This window comes from Setaria italica, chromosome IX (genome assembly GCF_000263155.2).
Source record: "Setaria italica strain Yugu1 chromosome IX, Setaria_italica_v2.0, whole genome shotgun sequence".
Taxonomy (NCBI): domain Eukaryota; kingdom Viridiplantae; phylum Streptophyta; class Magnoliopsida; order Poales; family Poaceae; genus Setaria; species Setaria italica.
This window is the reverse complement of record NC_028458.1, coordinates 40,518,297-40,538,323: the sequence shown is the minus strand read 5'-3', so window position 1 is coordinate 40,538,323 and position 20,027 is coordinate 40,518,297. Positions and strand designations below refer to the sequence as shown.

The window sequence follows — 20,027 nt, the reverse complement described above, 5'->3', positions numbered from 1 at the left end:
AAAAAGGCCACAAGAGCGAGAAGCACGCCAGGCGAATAGTCATGCACTGCTGATGTTGAGTCGTCGTCAGGTGCGGTGAGTGGTGAGCCTTGAACATATACATCTTTCAGTTTGCATAACACTTCCATTTTCAGTGAATTAGTTGATTCTACCAGGAACAGATAACATAAGTCTTTACATGTCTCAGTTGGCAAACAATATATGAACACAAGTACATTTTGCAAATCAATTCAATTCAGGCTTTCATTAGGATCCAATTTTTCGGAGAAAGCAGGTGGTGTTGTGTTGCACAAGAATTTGACCGGTAATCAGTACGATATTGAATAATGTATTGTCTCTGGTAATCATACTTAATCATGTCAGACTATTCTGTGTACATTATTTCCTCCCCCCCATAGCTTTTTGTTCCTTTACATGTTCATTATGCCGGTAGTTATAGTTGGATTCTGGTGTATAAAGCTACCTATTAACGGAGTGGTCGTACAGTAAATTTCAAAAGCAGCTACAGACCTACAGTTAAATGACTTGAGTGCTTAAGCTGCAACAGTTATCCTTAAGCAGTCAGAACTTTTGATCTCATCATGATTGTCTGAAAGTGTACACGTATTTTATCAAGGATATATATACAGCAATGGGAGCACATGGGACTATGCAGGATCAATCCCCTAGCTTGAAATAGGGAAGCAAATTGCACATAGAAACAATAACATAATCAAGATACAAAATGTTAAGTTAATTCCTCATGTTCAATCAATCTTCTTTGCATCACTGTAAGAACTTGAGACCTACATGATATTTCATATTTGCTCCAAAAAATCATTCGCTTCACTAATGATGAATGAATTGGCTAGCAACTAGATAGCAGTCCACTGAAACAAGCAGCGTCATACTTAGCAGAAACCATCCCTTATGCATGAACTAATACTGGCCCAGAGTCTTCAATATACAGTACAATATCGATCGATCGATACTTCTCAAAAAGCATTCTTTATCGATCGCTACCACGCAGTCCTACAGTTTTTTCACAACCACTTATAGAATTGGAACAGCAGTGACTTACCAATGAAGATTGGGGAGTGGAAATATCAATGGGAAGAAGCTAAGAGGCCTGCCGGGAAGACAATGTGACATCAGCTCGGTGGCCGAAAGGGTCCCCTAGGGCCCAGGGGGCTTCATTCCCCCAACCCACGCGCGAAGGAAAGGGAGCCTCCCCACTCTTTTTTACACCAGCCACCTTTCTCATCTCCTTTGCTTCTCCTCATATACACCTTTCCAAAACAGGCTCACAGCCTAACACACTCCCTCTCCTCTCTCACACAGAAGCGCTCTCCATCTGGCCTCTCTTCATGTCCCCAAACTAGCTAGTTTGTCTGATGAAGAAATTATTTTAGCCCTGTGCGTAGAGTTATTGATCCTCTGAGGTGACTAGGTGAGTTGAGGATATTACTACTTGTTGCTGGTGATGAATTTGGCAAAGTAGCAGGATCCATATTTTTTTGATCTGTTCTTGCATTTTCCCCACTTCTGAAAGCATCTTCTTGCAATTGTTTCCGGATTGTGTGCATCTATTTGCCATATATCAGAGATTAAGATTTCTCTCTCACTCCTTTTAATTCCTGTCACCTGCTATCGAGATGGGAGATTTTTTATTCACTTGGCTGATTTTCCTCAATCTTTCTGCTGTTTAGATGATTGATGAGAACGCTGTACTTCAACTCGACTATTATCCCCCTTTCTTTTTGCACACCTCTTACTGATCGCATACTGATGCACCAATACCGATTAATCTAACTAGTCCATCAACCCGTGCTCCCGCATGGACTAATATTTTTAAAAATTATTGTATTTGAAAATTATTTAGAAATTAAACTCCTAACTAATAATCGTATAGATGTGTACTTACCTACTATTCTCATTTTTTACCTACTATTCTCATTATTTACCTACTATTCTCATTTTTTTCAATACTTCAACATAATACTCGTATAGATGTGTACTTATCTATATCCAGCTGTGATTGATTTTTAATTAGCAATTACTCTATACACTTTTCAATCCACATTCACACTTTTTTTTCATTTTGTATCACACCTTTATGCATTGTGTTTAGCATAAAAATCTATAATTTTCATCACTTCCTCACATACATGGTGACACTATCATACGTATATACCTTGACTTAGTATTTCTATATTAACAATAACATAAATAGGTAATTTAGAATCATATATAGTTTAATTTTGAACATTTATGTATGATGCACATGAAGATAATTAGATTAAGATCTAGGTGTTTACTTTAGGTTATTTTTAATAATGATATATATGGGTAACTTAGATACAAATTTAGAATGGTATTTTTAGTTATGTTTAATAATGATATGCATGAGTAAATTAGATGAATATTATGTGGTTATTTTAGATTATTTTTATAATGGTCGGTAATTTAGATATAGGTTTAGGGTTTATTTCAGAATATGAAATGTGTAACTTTTTAGAAGTTATAATATACAATGACTATGATTATTAAAGTTTACATCAGTGATGTTTGGTGTTTCTATTTTTTGTGAGAATTTTTAGGATTTGTCTTTTTTTCTAGCATGTCTCGTGAGAACTAATACGGAGTCTCCAATGAAAAAATGAGGCCACATTGCTACAAAACTATTATCTTGAGCTACCTCTTATTTGTTAAATATTTGAACACAATACTTATCTAAATATATACTTATTATCTTCATCTGATTGTAATAGATCTTAGTTAGTAATTACTCTACATGATAGAACCGATTGTGATAGATTTTCACTTTGCATCGAAGATATGCGCTGGAATCTGTTTAATGGACCCTAAGTTTGAGCTATAATTTTAGCATAGAAATCTATATTCTCGTTACTTCATCTATATAAATGGTGACACACATCATGTGTATATACCTTAATTATTATATCATATATCAATAGTGTAAGAAATAGATGCTTTAGAATCATATATTGGTGTATATTTTTAATTAAGGTGTTTTGGATTGAAATGTAGGGTTCACCTCATGTTATTTTTATTAATAATAGCATATGTGGGTAATACAGATACAAATTTAGGAGGTTACTTTAAGTTATTTTTAAGTATTTAGTTGTGGGCAATTTAATTGCAAATATAGGGAGTTATTTAAATATTGTTTATAATGGCATAAGTGGGTAATTTTGATGAAGATTGGAGGGTTACTTTAGTTTATTTTATATAATGGCAGAGGTGGGTAATTTAGATATAGATTTAGGGGTTTCTTTAGCCTATTTTTATAATGGCATAGGTGGGTAATTTTTAGAAAACATAATATATCCGGTGGCTATGATGATTTGAGTCTACCGATTAGTGACCAGATGTTTTTCTTTTTTATGAGAATTTCTATGATTTCTCTATTTTTCTAGAGTGTCCACCTAGGATTCTAGGTGGCTTCACCTGAAGGCTTCAAAAGGAGTCTCCAATTAGTAATAGGAAGATTTCCTTGACGTTCGTATTAGTATATGTCTACCGTCGAGATATCTTTGAAGTTTAGTATAGTTATACAGGAAAAGTATAACTCCTAAAACTGTTATGCTTGTAGACATCATTAAGTCTCAGCACTAATATGTTGCTACAAATATTATTATGTTTTCTTGCTTGCATAGATGACTGGAGTCCAATAATTGTTTATGGTCCAAAATTCCAAAGTATTAAATGATGGCTGCCTTAAATGATACTGCAATAAACTCATCTTTATCAGTAATTCTCATATGTGATTGAATCTTCAATCCCGTGGTAATTCCACTAAAAAATAGATCTTCTGATAGATGTTAGTTTGTTACATTTATATATCTAGTGAGCAGTAAGCACTTCTTACAATCAAATTTGTTATAAGTGCTTTTTGGCATTATTGAGTGATCTTGCACATTCGATACCAATGATAATTTTTAACTTAGTAATGGTTAGATATGCATTTTTCTAAGCAATGATGAAATGAAATTTCCTTTCCGTTTGATCTCTTTTTTTTCCATAAACCTTGTTTTACCTTTTACTATGGTGGGGCGATCAAACATTGAGTGCATCCAGCTTCAGCGACAAAGCGATGAAATGTGTGCAAACATAAGCTCATTTTCATGAGCCATAGCCAAACAAGGAAAGCCATCTTAGAGGAATATTAACAAGACGCGATAGTTGCCATAGGTTGCCAATGCCTGGCGTAGGACAACATTCCTGCTAGAATTGTTAGTGAAACCTCTTGTTCCCACTATTGGATACTTCCTACTCCATCCCAAATTACTATTCGTTTTAACTTTTCTAGATACATATCTTTTGCTAATAGTAATTTGTGATGGAGGGAGTAGATCTTTATATAGAGCCTTTCATCTTTAATCATCTGCCACTGCCCGTGCTATGTGTGCTGCTTGCTACTCCGATCCAGATCTATCATGTGTTGTCTTGAAGCGTGGACGTACATTGGTCACTGATGAAATGGGGTGGGCATATGACAGAGAATTAGCAAATGGAGGTTATGTGAGGGAAGCGCCAATGAGAAGTTGTGAGAGGAGTAGGTCAAGAAGAATGGGAGCGACATTGGGAGATGATCAGCAAACATGGAAGCGGCGTCGTCGGCGATATGTTCAACGGAGGATAGAGACAAGGAAAAATGGAGTACATGGAAAAGCACATGAAATTGGTGCGGATGTTATTGCTCGCATTTGAAGCTTTTTATGCCAACAAAATCCCATCGTAGTGAGAGTTTTCACCTTGGCATGCACATATGGAGTCTTTCTATACATCTGTCTTATTTGCCACATACATACAAGACTTCAAGCAGTATATATGGGCTATGGAATAGACTTGCAACAAGTTTAAGGGGGTGTTTGGGAACCACCTGTTAAAGTTTAACACCTGTCACATCGGATGTTTGGATGCTAATTAGGAGTACTAAACATAAGCTAATTACAAAACTAATTGCACAGATGGAGTATAATTTGCGAGACGAATCTATTAAGCCTAATTAGTCCATGATTTGACAATGTGGTGCTACAGTAACCATTTGCTAATGATGGATTAATTAGGCTTAATAGATTCATCTCGCGAATTAGCACAAGGTTCTGCAATTAGTTTTATAATTAGCTCATATTTAGTCCTCCTAATTAGCATCCGAACATCCGATGTGACACTGTTAAAGTTTAGCACCTCGTATCCAAACAGCCCCTTAGTTGTGCATCTCACGAGGGGCCCCAAGTTAAAGACCAGAGCTTTGCCATGGAATTCCTAGACAAAGGGACAGAGCGGTCAGAGGCCGTGCAAGGGAGCCAATCGTTTGCCCTAGCCTTCTAGCTGCATAGAGCTAGCCCCCTCCACCTCCAGTCTCCGGTGCAGCAGGCAGCAAGCCTGATCATCCAAAAGACGGCTTTCCCGTCTGCTGCTCATCACCTTTTACTTTTTATCACTCCCATGCATACATCCCCCACAACAAACACGCATGCTCTCTGCATGGCGCATTGCTAACGTCATTGGTTTTGTACCAACGTAATCCGACTTCTTTTTTATTCTGTACAAATTTGCAAATAATTCCAAAATTTGCAACGGCCTACTTAACATTCCTTGCTTCGAAAATATATACTACATTCCTAGCAAATCCCTTCCTTTTGAGTTGTACTATGCTTCTTTGCAGAAAGTTCTGAATGAAACATCTGCTTAAACATGCTAGCGCAGCTCCACTGACAGATTTAAGACTGAGAGATAACATTGGTTTCTGCTTAAATTTTACTATACCCTGGTGACTGGTCCATGGCGCTGGCTGTGTGGCAGCTATCATTCCCTGCTGACTGTGCCCAATATGCTCCTGATCGTGACCTCGACACTATCATTGACTGCCTGCAACATTGCTGTGTTTTGGCCCGGCCTGCTGCTCAGGCTTTACCGTACCCTGTACTGATAATAATAATAATGCCAAGGCTTCACCGTACTGGCTGCCCTAGAAACCTACCCCAGCATGGTGCCTGCATTAAACTTTTCCAAAAGCACTGAAACCCATACACTTGCATAGTAGTTCGTCCACAGCCAACCAGTAGTCAAGCTAGCAGCACGGTGTGTGTCTCGTTCCGTGACTGGTTTCTCAAAACTGCAGCTTAACTCATATAAAAATGCAGGCCTGCAATGCATGCATGATGTGCTGCTCATAGTGTATGTAGCTTTGAAAGATCCGAGCACTTAATTCTTTGTGTCTGATTGGAAAGAGTGAGCTAGATTTGAGGCGCTTCTGAATTTGATGCAGGTTACTTGTACTGCGTGCAGCTGGTGATCAAGACTTCAAGAGGCAGCTAGTAGTGTATGGTGATAATGGAGTCATGCGTGCCTCCAGGGTTTAGGTTCCACCCCACCGACGAGGAGCTCGTCGGCTACTACCTCCGGAAGAAGGTGGCCTCGCAGAAGATCGACCTCGACGTCATCCGCGATGTCGACCTCTACCGCATCGAGCCATGGGATCTCCAAGGTTCTCATCAGCTTTGCATCTGATTATATTCACTCTGCAATATGCATATGCATGATGGCAACATATATATGCTCATCGATCTCACTTTTTTCTTATTTCCCTGTGTGATTTGAATTGAAGAGCACTGCAAGATCGGGTATGAGGAGCAGAGCGACTGGTACTTCTTCAGCTACAAGGACCGCAAGTACCCGACGGGGACGCGGACGAACCGAGCGACGCTGACGGGGTTCTGGAAGGCGACGGGGCGGGACAAGGCGGTGCGCGACAGCAAGCAGGGAGGCGGGCTCATCGGGATGCGGAAGACGCTCGTGTTCTACACGGGGAGGGCGCCCAACGGCCGGAAGACCGACTGGATCATGCACGAGTACCGGCTCGAGACCGACGAGAACGCCGCGCCACAGGCAAGATCGACCTAGCCCATTCCAATAACTGTATCCGTCTCTCTTTTTATGCGTTCGTTCGGCCATGCATGTTCATGCCTTGCGTTCTAGCTAGTCTTCTTCGTGCTCCTGCTGTGGCTTTCCAATCCCAGCGGTGGCCGCCGCCCGCCGCCGCTGCTCGCCGTCGACGGGAGCCGGGGAAAGCTAACTTGATACTCTCACATATTGCTCCTGAGATGGGCTGTTGGGCTTTCCAGGCTGTGTTGGGCCCCAGATTCTACCAAGCCCATTTAGCAGATTTGGCCCAATCATGATGAATGGCGAGCAAAAGGATGTTTTCTCAGTAACATGGACATTTGATTTGGCGTGCCTCGCATAAGTTCCACTTCCGAAAAGAAAAACTCATTTACGTGTTTCTACCAACAAAATGAAAATGCAGAGATCGAAAAAATATGAAACGGACCCAAATTCTTATTTCTGAGAATTCAAGCCTACGCACCTCAGTGATAATCTCAGGAAGGTTATCACATGCGAATTCCTGTCCCAGACAGTACAAACCCATACCAACACAGAAATATAGAGCATCAACAGAATATAAATAACATAATTCTCATAAATATCGAGTACAAGGCGCGGCTCACCGAGGCGGAGATGAAGGCGTCGCCGGCTCGGTAAGGACTTGCGGTATGACAGCGGACGGTTGCTCCCCTCGACGGCGGCTCCGGCTTCCTCCTCCTCTTCTCCTCTTCTTATCTTCTCTTCTTCTTTCTTCTTCTCTTTCTCCTCCTTCCTTCTCCTCCTTCACTCTGCGCTCCTTCTTCTCCCTCTCTGGTGGCGGCGGCTAGCAAGTAAAAGGAGAAACACCCGGGGTGGTGTGAGGAGACGGCCGAGGCTCGGCCCCCTTTTATAGCGCGACGAAGGCGGTGCGGGGGCAAGATTGCACCTGGCCGTTCATCCTCGGTTTCCGCACCCAAGGATGGCGTGGCGGCAATCGGGCAACCCGTGGCTAAGGTTCGTGAGCGTGGAGCGAGGGCAGAAGGGGGTTTTACCCCGCAGCGGAAGGCTCCGAAAGGGGGTCACAGGCGCGTGGGCAGGAGCGGGTGCTAGCATAGCCAGCGCGCATGCGCCGCACCCGTGGGTGTACAGTTGGGAGGAAGAAGAAAGGGGAACCGGGGTGCGGCTAGCAGGCGGGGCCTGCGTGGCAGCGAGAGAGAAAGAGAGGGAGAGCGGGTGCGGGTGAGAAGCCAGCTGGGCTGGCTTGGCTGGGTCGGCTTGCTAGGCTAGGTGGAGAAGGATGCGGGGTTAGCGGGCCAGGCCAGTTCGGCTAGCGGGCCGGCCTGGTGGTTAGATGGGTTAAGGGTTAGATTAGGTTCTATTTTTATTTTTATTTAGGTTTAGATTTATATTTAGTTTGAATTTTAAATTTGATTTAAAATTCAAACACACTCAAATTTGAGATCCAAATAAAATCCAAGAAAAATCAAATCATGCTACACAAGTTTGAAGGGTTTGTGATTTGATTGTTAGGGAATTTAGATAAGAAGAGAATTTATCTTTTATTTTCAAATGAGCACACAATTTAAACAAAAAGTTTTAAATTTTTGAAAATTTCACTCAAATTAATATTACAAATTTTTGGAACATTAAGAATCTCGTACTCGAGATTAAACTTTGACCTCCTCCTCAAAAAGGTGTGGAAACTCTTTCCTCATATCAAACTCTTTCTCCCAAGTTGCCTCTCTCTTAGAATGGTTGCTCCAGAGTACTTTACAATAAGGAACGGATGTCCTCCTTGTCGCTTTCTCTGCGCGAGCTAAGATCTTTACTGGGTGCTCTGCATGCTCCAAACTGTCTTGTAGGTCTAGAGCTTCAACGTGAACCTCCTCCTCAGGGACTCTTAGACACTTTCTCAGCTGTGATACATGAAACACCGGGTGTACTCTAGCCATGCTTTCTGGTAAGGCAATCTTGTAAGAAAGATCTCCAATTTGCTTAACTACCTGGTAGGGTTCTACAAATCTCGACGCAAGCTTTCCTTTTATCAGAATCCTCTTAGTTCCATAGAGGATAAGTCTCTCCTCCTCTTGTCTGCGTAACTCTTCTGGCGACTCCGAGCAGTCTTTAAGTTCTCTCTTGCTCATGTTCTCCTCAACCTCCTTAATAGTTGCTGGTCCAAAGAAAGTCCTCTCTACAACCTCAGACCACATCAGTAGTGTTCTGCACTTTCTTCCATAGAGAGCCTCAAAAGATGACATCTAAAGACTAGCTTAATATCTGTTGTTGTAAGAAAACTCAGCAAAAGACAAGCTTCTCTCCTAGTTGGTGCCGTATGTAAGCACACAAGCTCTCATCATATCCTCCAAGATTTGGTTCACTCTTTCAGTCTATCCATCGGTCTGTGGGTGAAACACTGTACTGTACTCCAAGATAGTTCCCATAGCCTTGTGAAAGCTCTTCCAAAACTTGGCAACAAACTGTGGACCCTTGTCAGACACAATACTCTTAGGTGCTCCATGTAGCCTCAAGATGTTTTCCATGTACAAATCTACGAGTTTCTCAGTCCAGTAGTTGCATTTCACGGGTATAAAATGATCAACCTTGGTGAGCCTATCCGCAATCACCCAAATTGAGTCATTTCCCTTCTAAGTCCTGGGCAGACCCACAATGAAGTACATTGAAATGTCTTCCCACTTCCAAACGGGTACCTCAAGAGGTTTAAGTAGTCCTACCGGTCTCTGGTGCTCGGCCTTCACTCGTTTGCAAATGTCACAGCTGTCTACGTAGTTTGCTATGTCGACTTTCATATCTTTCCACCAGAACCTCTTCTTCAAATCTTAGTACATCTTGGTGCATCCTGGGGATAGAGTACCTCGAGTCGTGGGCTTCCTTCAGGATGGTCTCACATAAAGCTTGATCCTTGGGTACACAAATCCTGTCCTGCAGCCAAACGGTATCTTTGTCGTCCATACGGTAATCGGTGGCCTTGCCTCCTTTCATCAGCTCCTGAAGGATCTCAATTTCTGAGCATCGGGCTTGTGCCTGTCTAATCCGATCGTCTAGGTCATAGGTCACTAGTAGTTCACACAGTTGTCCAGGCTCAATGATTTCGAGCTTAAGTTTATTCATCTCTTCATACAAAGCAGATTGCTCTTCTTTCACCATCAGGTTGTTGCAATAGATCTTCCTGCTTAGAGCATCGGTCACTACGCTGGCTTTACAAGGGTGGTAGTGAATCTTCAATTCATAATCATTAATTAGCTCCAGCCATCTCCTTTGCCTCATGTTCAGCTCAAACTGTGTGAAGAAAAAACTTCAAACTCTTGTGGTCTGTGTAGATCTTATACTTGTTGCTGATCAGATAGTGCTTCCAAATCTTGAGAGCATGCACTACGGCTGTCAACTCCAGGTCGTGCGTCGGGTAGTTCTCTTCATGCTTCTTTAGCTACCTAGATGCATAAGCCACAACCTTTCCTTCTTCCATCAACACACATCCTAACCCTTGCCTGGATGCGTCACAATACACCACAAAATCCTTCTTGATGTCTGGTAAGGTTAGTACTGGGGTGGTGGTAAGTCTCGACTTTAGCTACTGGAAGCTCCTCTCACAAGCTTCTGACCACACAAACTTCACGTTGTTCTTTAGCAGCTCGGTCATGGATTTGGCTATCTTTGAAAAGTTCTCAATAAAGCTCCAGTAGTATCATGCCAATTCAAGGAAACTCCTGATCTCTGACACGTTGCAAGGCTACTCCCACTCTATAATTGCCTCGATTTTAGCGGGGTCAATGGCTACACCCTTAGCCGACAACACGTGCCCTAAGAAGCCAACTTCCTCCATCCAGAACTCACACTTGCTGAACTAAGCATATTGTTGGTATTGTCGTAACCTCTCTAGTACGATCCGAAGGTGCTCCTCATGCTCTTTTGCTGTGTCCGAGTAGATCAAAATATCATCAATGAACACTACCACAAACTTGTCCAACTCCTCCATATAGATCTTGTTCATCATGTTCATGAAATAAGCTGGTGCATTTGTCAAACCTAAGGAAACCACTGTGAACTCAAACAATCTGTACCGAGTGGTGAAGGCGGTCTTGGATATGTCACTTTCTCGAATCTTCATTTGGTGGTATCCTAATCTCAAGTCGATCTTGGAGAAGTACTTAGCTTTTCTGAGCCAGTCAAGCAGATCGTGAATTCGTGGGAATGGATACTTGTTCTTGATGGTCATGGAATTGAGCGTTCAGTAATCCACACACATTCTCATTGATCCATCCTTCTTTCTTACGAACAAAATGGGTGAACCCCAGGATGAAGCACTCGGTCGAATGAATCCTCGCTCTAGCAATGTCTTCAACTACTTCTTTAGTTCATCCAACTCGTCAGCTAACATCCGGTATGACCTCTGTGCTATCGGTCCTGCGCCGGGCATAAGCGCAATCACAAACTCCACATCCCGGTCTAGGGGTAGTTCTGTCAGCTCTTCTGGAAATACGTCCGGAAACTCAGACATAATGGATACCTCTTTGATAGCTTTGGGATTCATGTTGCAAATCATAGGGGTTGTCTTGCAGTATAACGGTTCAACTAGTACTTGAACTCCACTTGGATCTTCCAACCTGACAAAACAGGGGTTACACGAGACTAGTCCTTTGTGCTTGGCCAACCAATTCATTCCCAAAATCACATCAATGCCTGAGGACTTCAGTACTGTCAAGTTTGCTAGAAACAACTGCTTCTCAAATATCAACGGAACTACCTTGCACTCTAGGGTGCTCCTTACCTCTCCTAAGGGGGAACTGGTTATAATAGGCCTTGGTCGAGGCGCAGTGGGGAGAGACCATTCTTTGACAGACTTGGTTGAAACATAAGAAAACTTGGCACCAATATTGAAAAAAATGTAGCTTTGACGGAATCAACAAGGAACTGACCGAGAGCAATGTCTGAAGCTATTGCAGCGTCCCCGGCTGTTAGGTGGTTCAGGCACCCTCGGGTAGGTGGCGGTAAAATCCTTGCCGGGTTCCTCTGTTGGGGTCCTCCTAGTACTGGTGTCTTGGCTGGCGTCTGGTACTGGTTGGTCTGGTTCTGTCCTCCCACCTGGGTCTTCTGCGGACACGCGAACAACTTGTGCCCGGGCTGACGGCACGTGTAGCAAACAATCGACTTTGCACCCTTAAGAGCGGTAGGCTGCTGGGACTCATCTTCCAAGTACCAAAACTTCCAGTTCCTCCACCAGTGTTTCTTTACTGTTGCAGCTGAGAAGGGTAACTGTGAGGTTTCTGCTACTGGAACTGTGGGGGTCCTGTTCTCGGCCTCTAAGACAGCCCTGAGTGTCCAAACTGGTCCTAGTGCTTCCTCTTGTTTCCTCGTACTCGAGTCTCAACTTCTCAACTCGGAGTACCTTGCCTACAAGTGCGTGCAAAGTAGGACAATCATGAGTGGATAAGTGCATCTCCATGCTTCGATGAAGCCCTTTGTGGAACCAATACATCTTCTTCTTTTCTATGTTGGTGTTGTCCGGTGCATACCTCATCAGTTCCTGTAATTTGTTGGCGTACTCCTGGACTTTCATGTTTCCCATCTTCAAGTTGCGAAACTCATCTACCTTTTAGTCCATGACTGCTTCAGGGATATGGTGGTCACAAAATGTTGCAGTGAACTCATCCCAAGAGATGTGCGCTGGATCTGCGTGAGAGTTGTAGAAACTGTCCCACTAGGCATGTGCAATCTCAATCAGTTGGTGGGCGGCCAGCGCCACGCACTCTTTGTTAGTGCAGTCTGTCAAGTCCAGCTTCTTCTTGATCTCCCTCAACCAGTCATCTGCATCCAGAGGGTTGTCTGAGTTGTCAAACGTGGGTCATCGGAGCTTGGTGAATCCCTCAACTTTCCTCTGCAAGGACTCAACTGGTGGGTCCCTGCGGTGTCCGCTTGGCTATTTGTACTGGAGCAAGACATTGGCCATAGTCTGCATCAGTTGAGTATGGACTGCCATCACCTCTGCAAGTTTGGGTGGTGGCGGAGCCTGCTGGTTCCCTCCACCTCCAGCGTTCACGTTCCGCTCCTAATCCTCCTAGTGGCCTTCTCCTTCAGCGCAGCTGGGTCTCCCCGTGCTTCCATCTCTGAAACACGGCCTCCACGTCCTCCGTGGTGACCTCCACGTAGTCCGCCTTGGGGAGCGCAACCTCCGCAGTGACCACGACCTCTGTTGGGGTTAGGCCCATCTTCGTTGGCCACCTCCTTGAAACAGTGCAGCAACTGTCCTGACCTCCTCAAATCCGACATATGTTCCATATGAGACCATGATCAACGATTATTTTTAAGTAATTAGATAGGGGATTTACTGTATTACTAACAGATCATATAGCTAAAACACACAAAAAATTCCACTCAGACAATAAGAAGCATAAGAACCATAAAATCCAAAAAACTCCATATCACTCTTTCAAAGGCACCATACAACAACAGAAACCTCCAAGATTACACAAAGATCACCATTCTACTACATCGAGAGTCATGGGTGGTAATCTCTAATGTTATTAAATCATGGTGAGTCTAACTCAAACCTAGCACTACTCAGATCAGGAGCGTTCCACTCAGTCGGAGTACTGGAAGTCGTCGTCGTCATCCACATCTCCTTGGTGGTACTCAGTAGTAGGGTCTTTGAACGGTCCTGACTCGTCATCTGAGTAGACTGGCAGCTCAAGCGGGTCTCCTCCATACAGCTGAGAGAGACTAGACAGAGCTCTTGTCATCTCCTCAGTAGCAACCCTGGCTGGTGGGTGCATCACCTAAGTGTATAGTCTGGTCGGCGGTAGCGCGAAGCTCTCTACACGGGGCTCCCTCATGTACTCGATCGGAATCCATGCACTCAGCTCCTCCAGCTCCATCATCCTTCTGCGGTCTGAGCGCTCCTACCCAAGCTGAAGTCTCTCTGCCAAGTCCCTGTCATGGTAGCAACGTGATCCAAGGTGGACCAAGTTGTAGTAGTTCCTATGTAGTTGGCGGTGAAGCTGCTCAATGATCCTGTTCTTGGAGATCAGTGCGGCATCCAAGGTATCAGTCAGCTCTTCCTTCTCCTTGAGCAAGGCATTCTTCTCCGCTATCACCTTGTCCTTGGCCTTCAGTTCCTCCATCCGAACAGCTCTTGCCTCCAGCGTGGCAATCCTCAGCGAGTCCCTCTCGTGGTAGGTGTCTGGTGCAGTGTCCACCTCATGCTGCAGGCGATGGTTCGTCCAGTCCAGGTCAGACAAACAACGCTCGAGTCCCCGTATCTTGCCCTCGAGCATGGCGTTGGTAGCGATGCATTTTTCCAACCCTTGCAAAGCACCTCTACCTCTCTGTTGTTCCAGAATAGTGCCAAGTCTTGAGCGTGGATGCAGTGGGAAGCCACACAAAACTTCTCATTGGGCTCAGCGTAAGCGTCCTCGTAGTATTGGCAGGCTGAACTCTCAAAGTCCCACGGTCCACGGAAAGCCCTGGGTAGATAGTGGTAGGGAGTTTGAACCAGTCTATCACGTAGCTGCGTGTGCACCTCATGCAAGGCCCTCCTGGCGGCAGTCTGGTGAGCCTCCGACGCTGACAGCTCAAAAGCGTGCATCACAACCTCCTCGAACTCAGGCACCTTGGGGTCGGCCGGTACAGTGAACTTTACCTCGGTGGGCATAGTGTCCACATTGTCCCTCATGTGACCCTCGTAGCACACGTTCTGAATGCTGACTCTCGCTCTCTCCAAGCACTAATTGAACAGAGCGCAAAAGCCTCTGTAGCTCACTCCGTCTCCTGAGAACGAGTGCCACTCTTCGGTTGTCATCTGAAAAGCATTGCTAAGGGTTGTTAGTAAGTCATATAAGCTAAAGAAATCAATGTAGTAATATTAGTACTTCAACGAGTTGTATAGCAGTCAAGGAGTATATACTTAGTTCAAGGATAGTTTAGGCTTCCTAGACTATCGTCCATTGCTAGGGATCATCCTATGGTCAAGTATGACTTTGATATGAGTTGAAACAGATCCAAATTCCCATTTCTGAGAATCCAAGCCTACACACCTCGGTGATACTCCCATGAAGGCTCACGTGCAAATCCCTGTCCCAGACAGTAAAAACCCATACCAACACAGAAATATAGAGCAACAACAGAGTATAAATAACATAATTCTCATAAATATTGAGTACAACTCTTCGTCACATGCCGGTACAAGTCCATTAGGACTAAATCAAGAAAAGTAAAACATCTACGCAATGGAATCATAAGCTATGGAGAACACTATCTCTAGAGATGATTTGAGCGAGGGACCATCCCTAGTCTTCCCATCCATCATTATCGAAGTTGTAGTCGGGCTCCGACCCTGAAAAGCCACCATCTACCCAAGAAGCGGGTAGGCCATGTCAACTCCCAATAGCAGCAAGCCAAGGAAATGAGGGAATAATACTATACGCATGGATAAGCCAATATATGACTGTAGGGGTTTATGCAGCAGCAGCAACAAACAAGGATGCATCAATGCAAACCATCTCCAAGGTCAACACCTCTCAACAAGGACGTCGGCACAAATCACTGGATCCTTCACCCAAGGATCCAACACCCAAACACACTAGGTGATGTGACAGCTCCCTCCTCTCACATCTCAATGGCAAACGCTGAACTATCTCAAAAAGGGGAGGTAGAAGAGTAAGCAAAGTCTAGTTAGAAGTAGCGGCAGTCAATAGCACCGTCCATAACCAGTGGACATGGACTATAGCTATAGCTTTATACACTCTGCAGAGGTTGTAGAACTATACTCGCACGGTGAAGCTGAACGGGGATCAGCCGTCCGAACCCCACCTAACAGCCGGAGCCCTAGTAGGTGGATAGCTCGGTCCTGTTTCCTCAAGTCCGGAACCATCCTCAGCTACAGGGCACACCATCACCGATGAGGACCTCGAAGCTGTGAAACCTACCCATGCGGGGGTGCAGTCTGGTCAGAGTAGGCCAACACCTCAAACTCCTTACACTGATCCTCCAATCCGCCTACAGGCTGAGCACTATCCACCACTATCTCGGATCGAACCCCAACCATAATGTAAGCGAGCGGTATGTACATAAATAGATGTTGTGACTGGTGGTAAACTGACTTGATCCTTAAGCGGCCGAGAATGAGCACTCTACTCCACAAGTATGTGCCGAAGCACCTGTAATGTACAAGTACGCCACCTACTCCTCAGTAACAAACAAGGTACCCGTAACAGGCATAGGGGGGTTAGAGAGAGTCCATAACGCTCCCTCCTAGCTAGGCACTCCTCAGTACTAACCACGGCTCGCCCCCGCCAAAACACATTAAGGGATCACACTCACCCGAAACACACACGAGAGTGTACAAGGAATCCCATCACCAAACTATGGCATGTGTCCATCCATAACTCAAAAGCATGTTTATGGATGTAATCCAGGTGGACTAGCTAGGGGTATGTAGCTATCCCATAAGTAGGTATCAAGGAAAATAGGATAACCAATTATCAAGGCATAGCTAGAATCATAGGCTATGCAATCAATCATCATCCAAGCATCATAAGTGAAGTGCTAGCAACTAAGTATGTATAGGTTCTATATGATTGGGAGTGACATGACACCTTGTCTGTAGTCATTGGGATCTTCCTCGACATAGTCGGGGTCTTGTGGGTCTTCCGGGTTGTAACTCGGGTCTGAACAGAACGAGATACGGCGTAAAATAAATTAAACGTCATTAGATCTAGATAAAAACTCCAAGAAATCTAAACTTAGAAGATTCAAATAACACCAAACTAGCTAAAAATAGCACGGGCTCGATTTTACGAATTTAATGCAACTGGTTCATATTTTTCGGAGTTAAAATGAATTAGTTGTGAATTTTTAAAGATTAAAGGATTTATTTAATTATTTAAATAATTTTAGAAAACATTTATTATTATGTGACATGTGTCAGCTCCTAGTAGTGCCACATGGCAGCACGGGAGTGCGCCACGTGTCTGCTAACGTCAGCTTTGGTGGTCATTGTTGACCCGGAAAGTGTTGATCATTGACCGATCTATAGTCAACTGGGTCTCACCGGTTAGCCGGTGGACCGCATGGGTCAGTGGGCCCCATTGTCAGTTAGTAGGCCCCACGAGTGGGCTCGGCCCTTGCCACGTCAGTGCCACGTGGCAGTCACGTCGCTGGTTAGTCCTATGTGGCTGTGCGACGTGGCGCGCACGTCGCAGCCCTAAGGCTGGCAACAACATCGCGCCGTGGTGAGGGTTAGAGCACGACAGTCTACGGACAGCGCGTGCGTGAGCGAGGGCACGGGGAAGCCCCCGGCCGCGGCACGACCGTGGCGACGCGCGGGGCACCGAAGTCCCGGGCTTGCGGCAGCCAATAGTGGTGGCAAGGCTGCTGCGTCGTGCTCGGTTACGACAAAGAGGCAAGGAGAGAGGGAGAGGTGCAGCTCACCGAGGCGGAGGTGAAGGCATCGCTGGCTCAGTGACGACTTGTGGTACGATGGCGAACGGCGGACGGCGGCTCCCCTCGACGGCGGCTCTGTCTTCCTCCTCTTCTCCTCCCCTTCTTCTTCTCTTCTTCTTATCTTCTCTTCTTCTTTCTTCTTCTCTTTCTCCTCCCTCCTTCTTCTCCTTCTCTCTGTGCTCCTTCTCCCTCTCTGGTGGCGGCAGCTAGCAAGCGGGGAGAAACCCCTGGGGTGGTGTGAGGAGAGCAGTGGGGCTCGACCCCCTTTTATAGCATGGCAAAGGCGGTGCGGGGGCAAGATTGCGCCCTGCTGTCCATCCTCGACGTCCGCGCCCGAGGATGGCATGGCGGCTATCGGGTGGCCCGCAGCTAGGGTTCATGAGCGAGGAGCGAGAGCAAAAGGGGGTTTTACCCCGCGGCGTAAGGCTCCGGAAGGGGGGGGGTCACGGGCGCGCGTGGGCAGGAGCGGGTGCCAGCGCGGCTGGCAGGCACGGCCGGCGTGCACGCGCCGTGCGTGTGGGTGTACGGTCGGGAAGAAGAAGAAAGGGGAACAGGGGGTGCGGCTGGCACTTGGGCCCGCGTGGCAGGGAGAGAGAAAGATAGGGAGAGCGGGCGCGAGTGAGCGGCTGGCTGGGGTGGCTTGGCTGGGCCGGCCGGCTGGGCCAGGTGGAGAAGGGCTTGGGGTTAGCGGTCCAAGCCGGTTCGGCTAGCAGCCAGCTTGGTGGTTAGATGGGTTAAGGGATAGATTTGGTTTTCTTTGTATTTAGGTTTAGATTTATATTTAGTTTGAATTTTGAATTTGATTCAAAATTCAAACACACTCAAATTTGAGATCCAAATAAAATCAAGAAAAACCAAACCATACCACACAAGTTTGAAGGGTTTGTGATTTGATTGTTAGGGAATTTAGCTAAGAAGAGAATTTATCTTTTATTTTCAAATGACCACACAATTCAAATAAAAAGTTTTAAATTTTTAAAAATTCACTCAAATTAATATTACAAATTTTTGGAATATTACAAAATATATGTAGTTGATGGAAATTGAATTACGATCTTTGCTAGTGAAGCTGCCGCACTTGCTTATTAGCTAAATGGATCATTATTGGCGACTGTTTTTGAAGCGAGCTTCCTTTCATGCAGGAAGAAGGGTGGGTGGTGTGCCGAGCGTTCAAGAAACGCACCGCGCACCCGCCGCGGAGCGTCGCCGGAGCATGGGACCCGAGCTACTCCTACTACCACCACGACCCCATCCTTGCCGGCGCGGCGCGCTTCAAGCAAGAGTCGCCCGAGCTGGACGGCGCCGCCTCCGCGGCCAGCAGCCTCCTGCAGTACTCCAGCCGCCTCGCCGTCGCCGAGCTCCCGCAGCTCGAGAGCCCGCCGCTGCCGAACCAGGGGAGCCACCGAGCCCCGGCTGACGGCGGCGAGGGAGATTATTCCGCGGCGGCGACCACGGACTGGAGGGCGCTCGACAGGTTCGTCGCGTCCCAGCTCACCCCTGACGAGGAGCACGCCACCGAGCAGCAGGAATATTGCGGCAAGCCGCTGGGGACGCATGCCGGAGACAGTGGTGAGGACGCGACGGACATGGTGGCGCTGCTGCTCCTCGACGGCGCCGTCCGGCACGAGGAAGCCGGGCTGCTGGGCTCCGTGGCCGACCCTGCAGTGTGCCTGCACAAGAACGCGGCAAGATGTGGCGGCCATCAGGAACCATAGATGGCTGCAGCTGTACACATGTATGTAGCTGAACTTGCCATGCATTGTCGTCCGATCGTTTTCGTTTCGTGCTTGTCTGGGATCACTCGTGTCGGGTGATGGGCCGTAGCTTCGGTCGTCGCCTCGTCGGTTCCCCTGCCTATATGGTAGTAATACGTATATAAGATACAATATAGTTTCACAAATTGTAATCACGAATATCGCCGGAGCATTTTGTGACCCCGTTTCGTGTTTTCCTTTTTCATTTAACGGAAGACTCCTTTAATCACTGCGAGGATCGACTTTTGTCGGGAACCCTTCGTTATCGGGCGCCTGACCAGTATAGTTAGTTCGGTACTAGATGCCACGTCATTTAAGGGGTGTTTGATTCCATCTTGCTAAAGTTTAGTTGCTAAAGTTTAGCAACTTTTAGCTGCTAAACTGCCAAACACCTTTGCTAGAACTTACTAAAGCTGAGTTGCTAAAGTTTAGCACTTTAGCAAGTTTTTGGTTGCTAAACCTTACTAAAAGGTGGGCTGGACAACCTATACCTCTCATTTATTGCTTGTCTCCCCCCTCCTGCGCACCTTTAATAAGGGTAGATAGGTCTTTTTACAGCTCATTAAATGTCTTTTAGCAAGAGTATCCAAACAGCTTTTGCTAAAGTTTAGCAACTAAAGTTTAGCAAGAGGAACCAAACATGCCCTTAGTACTGGTTAGCCCAACCGGTACTAAATGCGCCATTTAGTACCGTAAAACCATCCGGTAATTGTGAGCCAAGCCGCATTCGATGTTGGGGCCCACTGGTTAATTTTATACTAAAGTTTATTCTTTTAATTTTTTTACCCTTTTATTTTCTTTTTGTTTACTAAATCCGACGGAGCTTTTACTAGTAATATCACGTTAATATATCAACCCATTCAAATCCAAGTATCACAAGTATCAACCGTTCAAATCATTAACACTCAATTGTTGGTACATCATTACTCAGGTCTTAGAGAGAAT

At 45.5% G+C, this 20,027-nt stretch overlaps 1 protein-coding gene across 3 annotated transcripts; it reads left to right on the top strand.

The window, feature by feature from the left end:
- The first annotated feature begins 1,236 nt into the window (after window positions 1-1,236).
- Window positions 1,237-19,311, top strand: LOC101776369 (NAC domain-containing protein 105). 3 transcript variants are annotated; one of them, XM_022822956.1, is made up of 4 exons: window positions 1,237-1,429; window positions 6,298-6,496; window positions 6,617-6,897; window positions 18,471-19,311. In XM_022822956.1, exons 2-4 carry the CDS (start codon window positions 6,334-6,336, stop codon window positions 19,041-19,043), a joined length of 1,017 nt encoding a protein of 338 aa, XP_022678691.1. In that variant the 5' UTR covers window positions 1,237-1,429; window positions 6,298-6,333; the 3' UTR covers window positions 19,044-19,311. The 3 variants fall into 3 exon arrangements, with proteins under 3 accessions (XP_022678691.1, XP_014661306.1, XP_022678690.1); XM_014805820.2 differs by having other exon boundaries at window positions 6,278-6,496; XM_022822955.1 differs by lacking the exon at window positions 1,237-1,429 and adding an exon at window positions 5,994-6,186 and having other exon boundaries at window positions 6,278-6,496.
- The last annotated feature ends 716 nt before the right edge of the window (window positions 19,312-20,027 follow it).

What these genes read in the sequence shown, in the direction of transcription:
- LOC101776369 (XM_022822956.1), top strand. Translation starts at nt 6,334, where the DNA reads ATGGTGATAATGGAGTCATGCGTGCCTCCAGGGTTTAGGTTCCACCCC. An exon ending in CGAGCCATGGGATCTCCAAG is followed by an intron (nt 6,497 to 6,616) that starts GTTCTCATCAGC and finishes TTTGAATTGAAG; the next exon opens with AGCACTGCAAGATCGGGTAT. An exon ending in ACGAGAACGCCGCGCCACAG is followed by an intron (nt 6,898 to 18,470) that starts GCAAGATCGACC and finishes CCTTTCATGCAG; the next exon opens with GAAGAAGGGTGGGTGGTGTG.